Raw genomic sequence first — 12,638 nt, forward strand, 5'->3', positions numbered from 1 at the left:
CTCCTTATTAGACTGCATGGATGGGCAGTGTTTCAAAAACATCCATTTAAAATACAAACTAATATTTTGGTGAAAGTAACTCAAAAATAATACAGGAGTCATGTAACGTATTACAATTCTGAGACAGTAATATTGCAAGGTAAGGGATTACTTTTAATTAACAGTAACAAGTAATCTGTAATGTATTACAGTTTGGAAGTAACTTGCACAAAACTGCTGAGATGGTCTCTGTGTGATCAAAATGCATGCCATGAATGACTGTATTAATGAATGAATGAATGAGGTACACCACTTGCGACGTAAAGGGGGAGGAGATCGAAAGAAACTCTGGGTTTACCAAAGAAAACCTGCTCCCGACCAGGTTAGGTTCACAGAGTAAGTTACTACGTTTACTGACTCGGAGTATAAATTACCTCTCTTTTAGAAACGGGCTTGAGTTACCCCGCTTTCTCTGGTTCTCATACCTCACATTCTGAAACGGAAAACCCAGAGTTTCCCTCATTTCAGGGTTAATATACTCAGAGTTCTCACTAAACCTCCTCTCTGAAACGGGCCCGATGTGTAAAAATGTTATTGTTGGACCCGATACCAAGCTCATGTACTCGTACTCATATACAGAAGATACACCAATACCAAAGACCGATATCTCACGTGACAATTCTGACAGAACTGACTGAAATTTGTGCTTTGAAAGTTTGTGACAAGCACATAAAAGTGTATTTTTTCATAATGTGGTTTGAGGCAGAGTTATTAGTTTCAGTGTGTTGTGCTTGGGAAATTGCCACCTCACCCCCCAAAAAAGGAGCAGGCCTCGGTATTGGTATCGGCAAGTACAGAAAAAAATATCAGTACTCGTATTCGGTCTTTGGAAATTTAGCACAAGTTAAACACTGTTAAGACTAGTTACCTCTGGAAATATAATGGTTTGTGGGTATTGCTAAATGTGTACTTCATATATATATATATATATATATATATGTATGAAGAGTTTGGTTCCAAAATTAGATGACTTCAATCATGTTTTTCATTGTTATCATGGTTTTTTTTGTGTTTTATTGTGTTAGTTAGCTGTATTTTTTAGTTATTATGGCTTGAATCAAAACAAACCAACTGCAGTTTGGTTGGTACTAATTGGAATGCACAATAAAAAAAACCTGATTTTTGAAAATTGAGTTCTCAATTTTAAACTCTTCATATATATATATCCTTAGGATAGCTTTTAGTAACGGGCATGAACTGGTAGACAGCACAATTTTTTCAAGTTTTAACTACAATCCATCACATTTCCTTCTTTTCTATAGACCACTTCAGAGGACATAAACAATGCTGGTCCAGAAGAACTTCCAGTTGTTTTACACGAACGTTTGAACAAAAGGCAACCAACAGAACATTTATAACTATCAAAATGTTCAACAAATATCTTTAAGATTTAATTCAATATGTAAGACCAAAAATAATATAAGAAAAAAACTAGATCAGTGTTCACATGCAGTGCCTTTTTCAAAGGGGAAGAAAAAAAAAAGTCAAACTTTTAAGCACACTAACTTGGTGTCAGCAATATCTTATTTCATGCAGATACCTCAATTGTGCAACCCAGTTCATGTTACCATTTTAAGTATGACAACTTTCACAACGTTTTGTTTGTGTAAGAACGTGTGACAAAAATAAATAAAAAAGACGGGTGGACGTGATCATTGTGCAACATTGCAAGAAACTGCAATCAAGGTTTTGTACGTGAAACCTGCAGTTTGAGATTTTACAAACAAGATAGATTTTTTAACACAATAGTGTGCACAATTGTTTTGAATAAGTGTTTGTGTATTGGTATGTTGTATCTGAAGTCCACTCTAATGCCATTGTAAATATTTATTCATTTAAAAACCTTTAACATTTAGAATTAAATAGCACTGCACATCAAATACACGTTTACCTAAAGCCCTCCATCCCTCACCTATAGTGTTTATTAAATATTTTGGTTAATATAATAATATTTTAAACCACCAATCATACCATTGTATTCTCAGTTCCAGTTTATCCATAAATTTAGACTTAACCAATCACAAGCCTTTTACATGAACATCTCAGGAAGAGTTATCGGTGTGAAACAATTTTATGACAATGGCCTCGTGTGGCTGCAGTTTTAATGACTGAAGAGACACAGGGCCCAGTCGGTCAAGACCAGTGCTGGTAACAAACACCCCACTATCAGGTAGACTCTGAGCCCACTCCGGGTCAACAGCGTGGGGTTCAGGTCCCAAATTAAACACCACCAGGAATTGAACGCAGCCCCATGAGCGCAGGAACGCTAGAGGAGGTGTGGCTGTGGCATTGAAGGTGGAGGAAGACATGGTGGTGTTGAAGGGGAGGAAGATGAAGCTGCCGAAGTGGAGAGCCTCTTCACGGGCGCGTGACTGACTCAGAGAACGGAACAGGGCGAGAGGACGTCTGAGCTCATCCAAACTCTGAGAATCATTCAGATGAAGGTAAAAATCAGCATTTAACCTGAAAGCCTCAATGTTATTCTGCAACAAGCAACACTACATTCTTTAGCAGCTGTTAATGTGAAACGAACAACACCTGCTTACCTGTTTTGTGGCATCTCCATTCCCATCAGACACGTTCACATAAATATCCTAAATAAAACAGATTAAAACAACCGTTAAAGTATGTATATCAAACTGTGACCAGCAGTAGCTCATGGCAATTCATAACTATTTTACAAGCTGCAAATTCTTTGAATTTGTACGATCTCATTTGTTTGTTTAGGACAATCTGCTTAAACCCCAGTGATGTTGGGTTTAGGGGTGGAACTTCATTCTTGCTTTTTTCTAATAATTAGAGATTTTGTATAATTCGCATCATATGAATGCGGCATATTGGCACTTTGTAAAATACTCACCTGTATTGGATTAATCTCATCTCCATACTTGATGATGGGAGTTCCAGGTAAAGTCATTATCAGAATGAGAATCGTTCTCTGCAGCTCCCACGGTACTTCTCCACCGACCTGTGATTTATACAAACATACATTATGACACCATGTAGACGGTTCCAAAGCAACATCATAAACATTGCTGCGCATGCGCACGTTCGTAGACTGCCTTCAAATTCCGGTACACATTCACAAACAATAGAGTGCCTGTAGATTTATGACAACAAGCAAAAGAAACCGAGAAGAACCGTTACTTGGTTTAACTTGACTCTCCAATATTTTGAATTTAGACTGCGATACCCAGCTCAACCGCTAGATGTCAATGTCCCAATATTTTTAATTTAGACTGCGATACCCAGCTCAACCGCTAGATGTCAATGTCCCAATATTTTGAATTTAGACCGCGATACCCAGCTCATCCGATAGATGTCACTGTCCCAATATTTTGAATTTAGACCGCGATACCCAGCTCAACCGCTAGATGTCCATGTCCCAATATTTTGAATTTAGACTGCGATACCCAGATCAACCGCTAGATGTCGTCAATGTCCCAATATTTTGAATTTAGACTGCGATACCCAGCTCATCCGCTAGATGTCAATGTCCCAATATTTTGAATTTAGACTGCGATACCCAGCTCAACCGCTAGATGTCGTCAATGTCCCAATATTTTGAATTTAGACTGCGATACCCAGCTCATCCGCTAGATGTCAATGTCCCAATATTTTGAATTTAGACTGCGATACCCAGCTCATCCGATAGATGTCAATGTCCCAATATTTTGAATTTAGACCGCGATACGCAGATCAACCGCTAGATGTCAATGTCCCATATGGTTTCTTTAAATGCGACAAAGATACACAACGCATTCAACAAATTGTTTATTTAGTACAATTACCACACAATAAAATAATTATATAAACTAATATGAACACAAATGAAATAAAATATAAATAGTTATATTATTAGACACTAGCCAAAAGATAAACACAGACCGGAAGTTAACGGCAGTCCAGTAAGGCACTTCTGATGAAACGGAAGTTGCGTACCAATTCGCATATTATCCGTTCTAAATAGTATTAGAAAATAGAGCTAGTATGTCCCAAATCATAGTATGCTGAAATGAGTATTCACAAAGTACCCGGATGGTCTACTCTTTCCGGTGAAAATTCTAAGTGTAAATCCATGGACACTTAATGGCTGATATTACACACAATTCACCGCGAGAGGGCGGAAGTTCAGGGACGCTACATTGCATTAATCAAATTAAATAAAAGATGCTAAGTTAATAAATGTAAGTATACAGTAAATATTACATGCAAAATAATATACTCAAATGCAAGGAAGAGCTGCATTTTGATGTTCGTGACAGTTAAGGATCACAGTGTCGTTTTGCATTCGTATGTCCCAGTGCGTGCATACAGTTTTGCGTCGCACTAAAATGTATATACTTTTCCATAGGGCATAGTATAAGTAGGCGAATTGGGACGCAGCAGGACTGTCTATACACATACACCACACATAGCATATGCCAAACTGCCTCACTAAATTCATAACAGAGGTTTTTTGTTCAACTTTACGACCATAAAGTGTTATAAATGTTTTTGATTTAAAAAGGCTATCCAAATTTTGCTTGTCAGGTTTAACTCAAGAAACTGTATCAATAGCCAATACAATGTTCAGGTGATCATTTCTCCATTACACAGTGACTGCTCTGAAAATATATGTAGGCCTACCGAAATATAGTTCACTCATTGCATCAGGAAATTGTGGCATTATATTATACTGTATATAGAGACCAAAAGAATCTTATTTAAGACACATGTTTACGATTTACCTTTCGCTAGTGTCGGAAAGTTTGATTCATCGTAACAAATGTGTTTATTCAGATGATCCGACTTGAGTCAACACTAGTATTTGTACGGTAGTTCACATGTTCATTTTTGTAGTATTACACTGAAAGCAGGTGACATCACTGTATTTATCACTTTACTTTTAATTATATAAGCTTCATTCTCATGAAGCCACTGAAACATCATGGCAAGATTTTAATCATAAAACATAATTCGGCAACACAAGAAATGATCATAATAAGCATAATTGTGTTCTCTAGCTTGCACAAAGCATAATTTTAAAACAGGAATGAATTATGTATTTTATCGCATTTTTTTCTACTGAAACAGAGTAAAATTGAAACAATTGGATGTTCTAATAGATGTTCACAAATTGATGTGCTGTGTACAAGACTTTCCATCATCATTACCGATACAGGTAGTTTTCTGCATTTAAGAAAACATTACAGGTATCATTTTTTATTAAAATATACTTAATTCGTGTCTTATTATGTATGATTAATAAAAACTTGTGTTGTGGAAAAATTTCAGTCTTGTAGTTCAAAAATCTCTCAGAGAAGGTCCGGATGTTGAGGAGTTAACTTTATTTGCTCGAGCCAAACAAAGTGAGATGTTCAAAGTCATCTAAAAACCAAGTGTTTTCAGTCTACAGTTATAGTGAAACTTCTGAAAGGTGGTCCTTTCTAAAACCAATCAAGTAGATTCCCGTTATCTCTTATTTCTATTAATCAATTGTTATTTTCTGCCACCAATATATCCCAGGCAACAAGGTGCGTATTTATTCGTGGTAGGCTGGCTATTACCTAATTTTTAAAATATATTTTTATATATCCTCGCCCACCACAATTATGTAATGGTCATCATGACCTGTTTCCCCTTCTTCACCTCCTGTGGTAAAACTGTGGCCTTGCTCAATGTAGATTATAGTCATAGTAACGGGGCGGAACATGCCCAGATTTGGTCATACTGTAGGGTTGGGGCCGGAAAAAGTCCCCAGATTTCATAAACACTGCCAGACATCAAAAACACAGCTGTGCAGGGTGCTTTTCAGAATCTCATACAAATGTGTTTAAAACGAAGAGCAATACATAGTGAATAATGATCAAAAACATAAAGACATATCATGAAATTCCTCCATACTTGCATCATGCTTTCGCATTTTTAGCAAAACATACTATGGGATTCAAAGTTTTAAATGGTTGCGGTAATGAGAATTGAAGGTCTTTTTTGTAAAAAAAATTGTTGTAAAAATTGTTAAGCTGTCAGTAATTTGTTTTTAATTATTGCTTTTAAACATGTGATACCTTGTTTTAAATGAATCAAAAGGAAATGTGTTGATGCAAGTGTTTTTAGTAAAATCGTGTTTGACATCTTGAAACCAAGATTTCGTGAGAATCACCATCAGATAACTTTTATTTATATTATTTATAGATTATAGTATTTATTTACTGTAAACAAATATTCACCACTTTGGTGCTGTCACTTTAAATTTCTTCAGCTTTTTTGCAAGATAAAAAACCTACCAAAACATTGTGAAAAGTTTATGATTCCCATATGCAAGACACTACCTCAGAGTTTACTTCCAAACAAAGTCTCTCTTTGTTCTCTGCAAAATTCTCTTTTCCCGCAAACCATTAAAAAGAAAAAAATGAAGATTTAATCAGAAACTCAAGCGTTTAACTCAGTAAAGTATGTTGGCAAAAGTAAAAGGCTCCTAGTAAATATTCAGAGGGGTCAAGATTACATTTAGCTCAACAATTCTTAAAGGCACAGTGCACCTGGAGTAACCTTACAGGTCAAATAGTGATAGTTCATCCCTTGCAGTGTTTGAACGTACAACCACAAGAGATGTCTACGGTTTAATACACTTGTAAAGTCACATAGAAATGTCCACTCACAGTCCAGCTTGGCCAGTCTTCCTGTGGCATCTGCAGATTGGTTTCTATGGCCTCAGCTACTTCAGGAGCCGACAGCGGATGATGCGATGGAGGAATCAGTGATTTTGTAACCATCTTCACCAGTGAACCGTTAACGAGATTGGACATAGTGACTTCTGGAAGCGTGACACCTGTTTGCCTCACCATCAAAATTCTTTACAAATGAGACAAGAACATTAGTAACCATGGCTTATTTAAACAAAGCAAGCACGTTTGTTAACAGACATTTGTTTGATATGAGTGTAACAGGTATTGAAATGCTGTGGACGTATAGAAAACTATAAAGTCAACATTGCAATCGCAAGCCATTTTATTTCCATGTGACTTCTAATGTCATTACAAACACACATTTTTCCATTTATAAAATAACATTCGCAGATTAATTTTGTAATAAAACCAGGAAGGTGTTTAAGTAAACAGGTTCAGTTTAGATTCCATGTTAACTCCGGATGCTGCTGTTTGGTTTGGGTTTGATCTCCATTATGAGTTTACCTTTCGTCATCTTGTGAACTGAACTCTCGCATCAGGACACCCCACTCCATTAGCGTCTGCAAACCATAAACCACATCAATTACTGTAAATAATAATAATAAATGTAAAATACACAAGCTTTCTCAGATCATTACTCAAAGCAAAACATCAACACACTTTCTCCCCACATTGCCAGAAGAACGTCAGTAAAGTTTCAGACAGTTTTACCTTCACAGAGGTCACGTCTGTGTCGCAGAATTCAAACCCTGACACACCTTGTTCCAGCCAATATCTTAACGAGTCCTGGATAGGATAAAACACAAAATACAGTATATCAAATAAATCCATTGTTGTAGTGAAAATGTATCAATTTAGCCTCAGATGTTTTCCCTAAAATCACTTAAGAGAAATGAAAATAGAAATTGATATCTAAGAGAAACATACGAGATGGGCAGTATCAGATAGTAATAGCATTATAGTATCTTTATATATAATAGCACTGAATGCCTGGGATATTCATATACCATGGTATCTATATCGTACTCCCATAACTGACAAATAGGTCGCTTTACCATGGTAAGAGTGCAAATGAAGAGTTTGGTTCCAAAATGAGACAACTCCACTTTTAATTTTTTCAAAAATCTTGTTTTTTATTAAGTTATCGTGTTTTTATTGTGTTTTATTGTGTTAGTTAGCTGTATTTTTTTAGTTATTATTGCATAAATCAAAACATAGGCCTACCTACTGCAGTTTGTTTGATATTAATTGGAACGCACAATAAAAAAACATGATTTTTGAAAATTTTCAAAAACGGAGTTCTCATTTTGGAACCAAACTCTACAAATATACATTACCTGCATGTATCCTGAACCAGCCGACCGAACCTCAGTGTCATTGCTCAACACTGGTTCAAACGGGCCCATTTCGCAAAGGTCCAACATTATTCTCAGACCTAAACCAAATACCAAATTCACATTTTAAATTCATTCATTCATGATTTACGGCCTCAATCCCCCCACACTACCACTGTTTACATGAAAGTTTACAAGGACCCCAAAGTATCCAAATGACTGTGCACAATAGATTGATCAAATATGGCTAAACATCACCATCTAGTGAATCTCAAGGGTGGTACAGTCCTAAACCAAACAACTTTATTTTTCAACACATTGATAAGGAGACATGAATGTGAGCAAACTACCAAAAAGAATAGATAGAAAAATACGTAGCCTACCTGCTTTACGACTTTCTGTCATAAGCTGTCTGAACTGTGGACGAGTGCCTAGACCTCGATCAATCTGCGTCAGGTTCGGCAGGGAGACGTCCTTACGTAACAGACCCTCCAGAATCAGGACCCCGACCCCCAGTGATTTCAGGTACGGCAGCTGCTTAGACAACCCTGAATGAGAGAGAAATGCCATTGCACTAGGCTTTACCCACATTGGATTACACACATTAAAGTGATAGTTAACCCAAAAATGAAATGATCTGTCATCATTTACTCACCCTCTTGTCATGCCAAACCTGTATGACTTTCTTTCTTCCGCTGAACCCAAAAGAAGATATTTTGAAGAAAGTTGGTAACTGAACAGCACTGGGTTCACTTCTATTGTGTGGACACAAAACCAATGCAAGTGAATGGCGGCCAGTTAACAACATTCTTCAGAATATCTTCTTTTGTGTTCTGCGGATACAACATCAGGCATGTTTTGTCTTACATTTTGTGTTCAACCTACATTTAAAAAGTGTTTTTGTTACATCATAATCTTCTAGCCTTCATGGACACTTCACAGAAGTATTAATGACTTTGACATGCAGGTGTGAATTCCGAATCAAATGTTCACAAAGCAAACTGCAGTTCTTTTTACTGTAAATGACTTCATTCAGCATTATTTACTTGAGATACTGCTGGTTTTACCATTCTCTGCATCAACAACGAGCTGCAGTCGATAGAAGGGATCCTTCTGCCACCAGAGCAGCAGAGGAGTCACCATTCGTGGCGTCTGAACGATCACTGCGATTGCACTTGCCAGCATGATCACCCAACCCACCCAGAAGGCCAGAACCAGACAAGAACGAATCTTTTTCCATCCTGGTCCACCTGCGCACTTCTCCAGCTCTTCTTTGTTCAGTGGCTTCCAGGTGTGCTGGCGAAGCTCGGGGTCTGGAATAAGCAGGGGAACAGTCTCCGAGTCATCCAGACCGGTGAATCGACATCCGGCAGACATGCTGCCATAGCCTGGATCCCCCTCTACCTTCAGCGTCATCTGGAAGAGGCACAAAAAACTTTTGACAATTGTGTGTTAAAAGGATTGTTCACCAAGAAATTTTTAATTCTCTCATTTGCGACTTTGGTTGTTTTAAATGCATTTGAATGGCCTTTCTTCTGTGTAACACAAAAGGAGATGTTACACAAGAAAGTAACACGAGTTTAGAAGAAGAAACAAAATAAAGAATAGAAAACCACATCACTTAGCTAAAAAGCTGTTGGTTGTTCTGTAAGCCGCACATTACCTGTTGCTGTTGAGGACGTCTTAAAGTGAAAGTCTCTTTCCGATCGTGACGTTCCTTTCAGTTTATAGTGATGACAAACTCAATTTATAATGTTACGGCAGTTGCAACGAAGAACAGGTTCAGCTGACCTCCTGTGAGCTCCAAACGCTCTCTTATCCTTGAACTTCTGTTTCTAACCCTCTTTGAAAATAAATGCATGACAGGAACACTAAAGATGATGTTTAAGTCATTAGTACAGAGGTGCCATGGCCCATGACACTCCAGTGACACATTCTACAGTTTATATGCGAATATAACTTAACACGTGCATATTCAAGTATGAAATAACATAACTTTGCAATAAGGAACGTGACAGCGATTTTTAAGGTCATTTTGAATTGCAGTGTTTTGATGCTTTATTTTGGTTGACAGATCTTACGCTTTGGAACAGTGAAAAGGGGTTGTTTTGGCAGCCTTAAAAGAATATCTACGTATATCTATCGTTGAACTCCTAACTTTTTTTTTCAAGCTTTGCTTGATGTAACAAGTGTAAATATTACATGTACACCCTGCCAAATACAGGCCACTGTACACAATCAAGTGTACTGAATGTCTAGTTTTTCTGTTATAAAAATATAAATACATTTTAATCCTCACCAGTTTATAAACAGAGAGGGTCTTGTTCTTGTCAACAACCTGCTGCCATCTTTTTACACCCTGTCAACTCGAATGGAGCCGGAACAGCTCATGTTATGAGGGCCTGTGTATACTGTTAACATTAAGGAAGGCAGTGGGTTTAAATGGCAGCAAAGCTCAATGTTAATTGGACAACACTCTTTACAACGTCACTTCAGCCAATTAACACACGACATGGGAGGGGCAACGTGGCCGTTTGTTAATCAGGTACAATGGATGATATTAAAAACAAAAGGATGATACTGTTTATTTCTTTTTAATGTAAGTATTGAAACACTATAGACCTATTCAAAACTGCATTTTTGCGCCCTTGAAGGAAACCTTGTTCCAGGTAAAGAGAAATTACGTTGTTTTTCTACGCGATTCGTCAAGGTGTAGTCACGTTATGAAATACATAGAGCTAAGTTACTTCCTCCAGTGTTCACACATTAAATCTGCTATTCGACTTGAATAGGGGATAGGAATGCTCACTTACGAAAAGAATTAGCCATATTAAAGTTGATCAAGTGACAATATTTAGGCGACAACTTACATGTGGTCAGAGTTGTTTTTTTCAGCGCGTTCGGAATGGACCAATCACAATCATTGTTTGTGAGTAATAGCAAAAGATGATATTATTTATAAAGACTGGTGGGTTATTGTTTCGAGGAAAAAATCATATTGTTTTAAAATAATATTTTCAGAAACGTATCATTTTTGTGAAAATCACAGTATATTTAGATATAGTGAAAATGTAGATAATATTTTGACGTTTTAAAGTTCCCTTTGAGCAGAAAAAATCTTTAACCTACGCTTTAACGGGCTAAATAATAATAATAAAAACGTTACGTGTCAGATGCACACATCAGACATTTTAAGATCAATCACAGCATTCAATCTATTGCTGTGTGTTATCTATATTACACACATATTAGCAACGTCAGTTCTTCAGTAAACAACGTTAATAAGATGTTCAAAATAAAGTATAAACATAAATAATTATGTACAATTATTTTATTTTTTTGTAGAGCATAATCATTCACATCCATCCATATGCCCGCTTGTCTTATCTAGGCTTTTACATAAAAAGATCCTGTCATTACAGCGCAAAGCCACTAGATGTCATTACTGTTCACTATTGAACTTTATAGTCAGTACATATCCTATTTTCAGGATTTATAACTTATAATTTATAACATCATTCACACACCATCTTATCATTTCAAACTGTGTGACTTTCTTCCTTCCGCAGAACAGAAGATATTTAATGAAATAAGGTATTTTAAAAGAGGATATTTTAAAGAAAGTTGGTAATTACCAACTACAAGCCATCATCCCCTCAGTCTATGGGTAATCAACGACTGGCTGACGACCTGAACGACTTCTATTGTCGTTTTGAAATGCAGAGNTTCAAACTGTGTGACTTTCTTCCTTCCGCAGAACAGAAGATATTTAATGAAATAAGGTATTTTAAAAGAGGATATTTTAAAGAAAGTTGGTAATTGAACAGCGCCGGCACCCATTCACTTCTATTGCATGGACACAAAACTAATGCAAGTCAATGGGTGTCAGTTACCAACATTTTTTAAAATATCTTCTATCATTTTTTTATCTTCTGAGAAACGTCATACAGGTTTAGAATGACAAGAGGGTGAGTAAATGATTACATAATTTTCATTTGTGGGCGAACTATCACTTTAAATGTAGGGCCTGTTATTTATAGTTTACTTTATTTTGTGTATTTACTTCAGATTCAGATAATTTCAGTTGGTAGTATGCTTGTTTTATTGAATTAAAAAGCATCATTCAAATTCTAAAAAACCTATTGACCGATACAGCACAGCCTACAGAAATATAGGACATGCAATGTGATTGGTGAAATATTGACATCCATATTAACTATCCATATTGAACAATATTTTGTAATAGCAAAGTTTTAGCAGTTGTTTATTTTAGTTAAGCATAAGTGCTTTATAAATAGAGCTGGATGGACTTTTAGTCTTTTGACACTTCTAAAATTTTGTTATTCTTAAATGTCTTAAATGATTTGCACTTATCAGTGTCATAAGTTCAGCCAATAAGCTCTCATGTTCCATTCTTTATTTTGTAAGTCAAAATTAATATTTGATTGAACAGCTCTTCACCTGTGTGTAATCTACTTATTTCATAACCTTTACTTAAAACATTTGAGATTCTAAAGATTCCGCTGTTCTTCTAGAGACAGTCCATTAAGTCTAATTATTATCAAAGTATTTGCCAGTAATACCGTTATTTTGG

At 36.4% G+C, this 12,638-nt stretch overlaps 1 protein-coding gene across 4 annotated transcripts; it reads right to left on the minus strand.

Moving 5' to 3' along the window:
* Positions 1-1,482: 1,482 nt before the first annotated feature.
* Positions 1,483-10,447, minus strand: si:dkey-202g17.3 (4F2 cell-surface antigen heavy chain). Of its 4 annotated transcripts, none has more exons than XM_057351502.1 (10): positions 10,344-10,447; positions 9,091-9,460; positions 8,428-8,592; positions 8,048-8,145; positions 7,422-7,496; positions 7,215-7,270; positions 6,684-6,876; positions 2,900-3,007; positions 2,586-2,633; positions 1,483-2,462 (listed from the first exon to the last, which is right to left on the minus strand). In XM_057351502.1, the coding sequence occupies exons 2-10, from the start codon at positions 9,458-9,460 to the stop codon at positions 2,082-2,084; spliced, it is 1,494 nt and encodes a 497-aa protein (XP_057207485.1). In that variant the 5' UTR covers positions 10,344-10,447; the 3' UTR covers positions 1,483-2,081. The 4 variants fall into 4 exon arrangements, with proteins under 4 accessions (XP_057207485.1, XP_057207483.1, XP_057207484.1 ...); XM_057351500.1 differs by lacking the exon at positions 10,344-10,447 and adding an exon at positions 9,708-9,819; XM_057351501.1 differs by lacking the exon at positions 10,344-10,447 and adding an exon at positions 9,666-9,753.
* Between the last annotated feature and the right edge of the window lie 2,191 nt (positions 10,448-12,638).

Source organism: Triplophysa rosa, linkage group LG14 (assembly GCF_024868665.1).
Source record: "Triplophysa rosa linkage group LG14, Trosa_1v2, whole genome shotgun sequence".
Classification (NCBI taxonomy): domain Eukaryota; kingdom Metazoa; phylum Chordata; class Actinopteri; order Cypriniformes; family Nemacheilidae; genus Triplophysa; species Triplophysa rosa.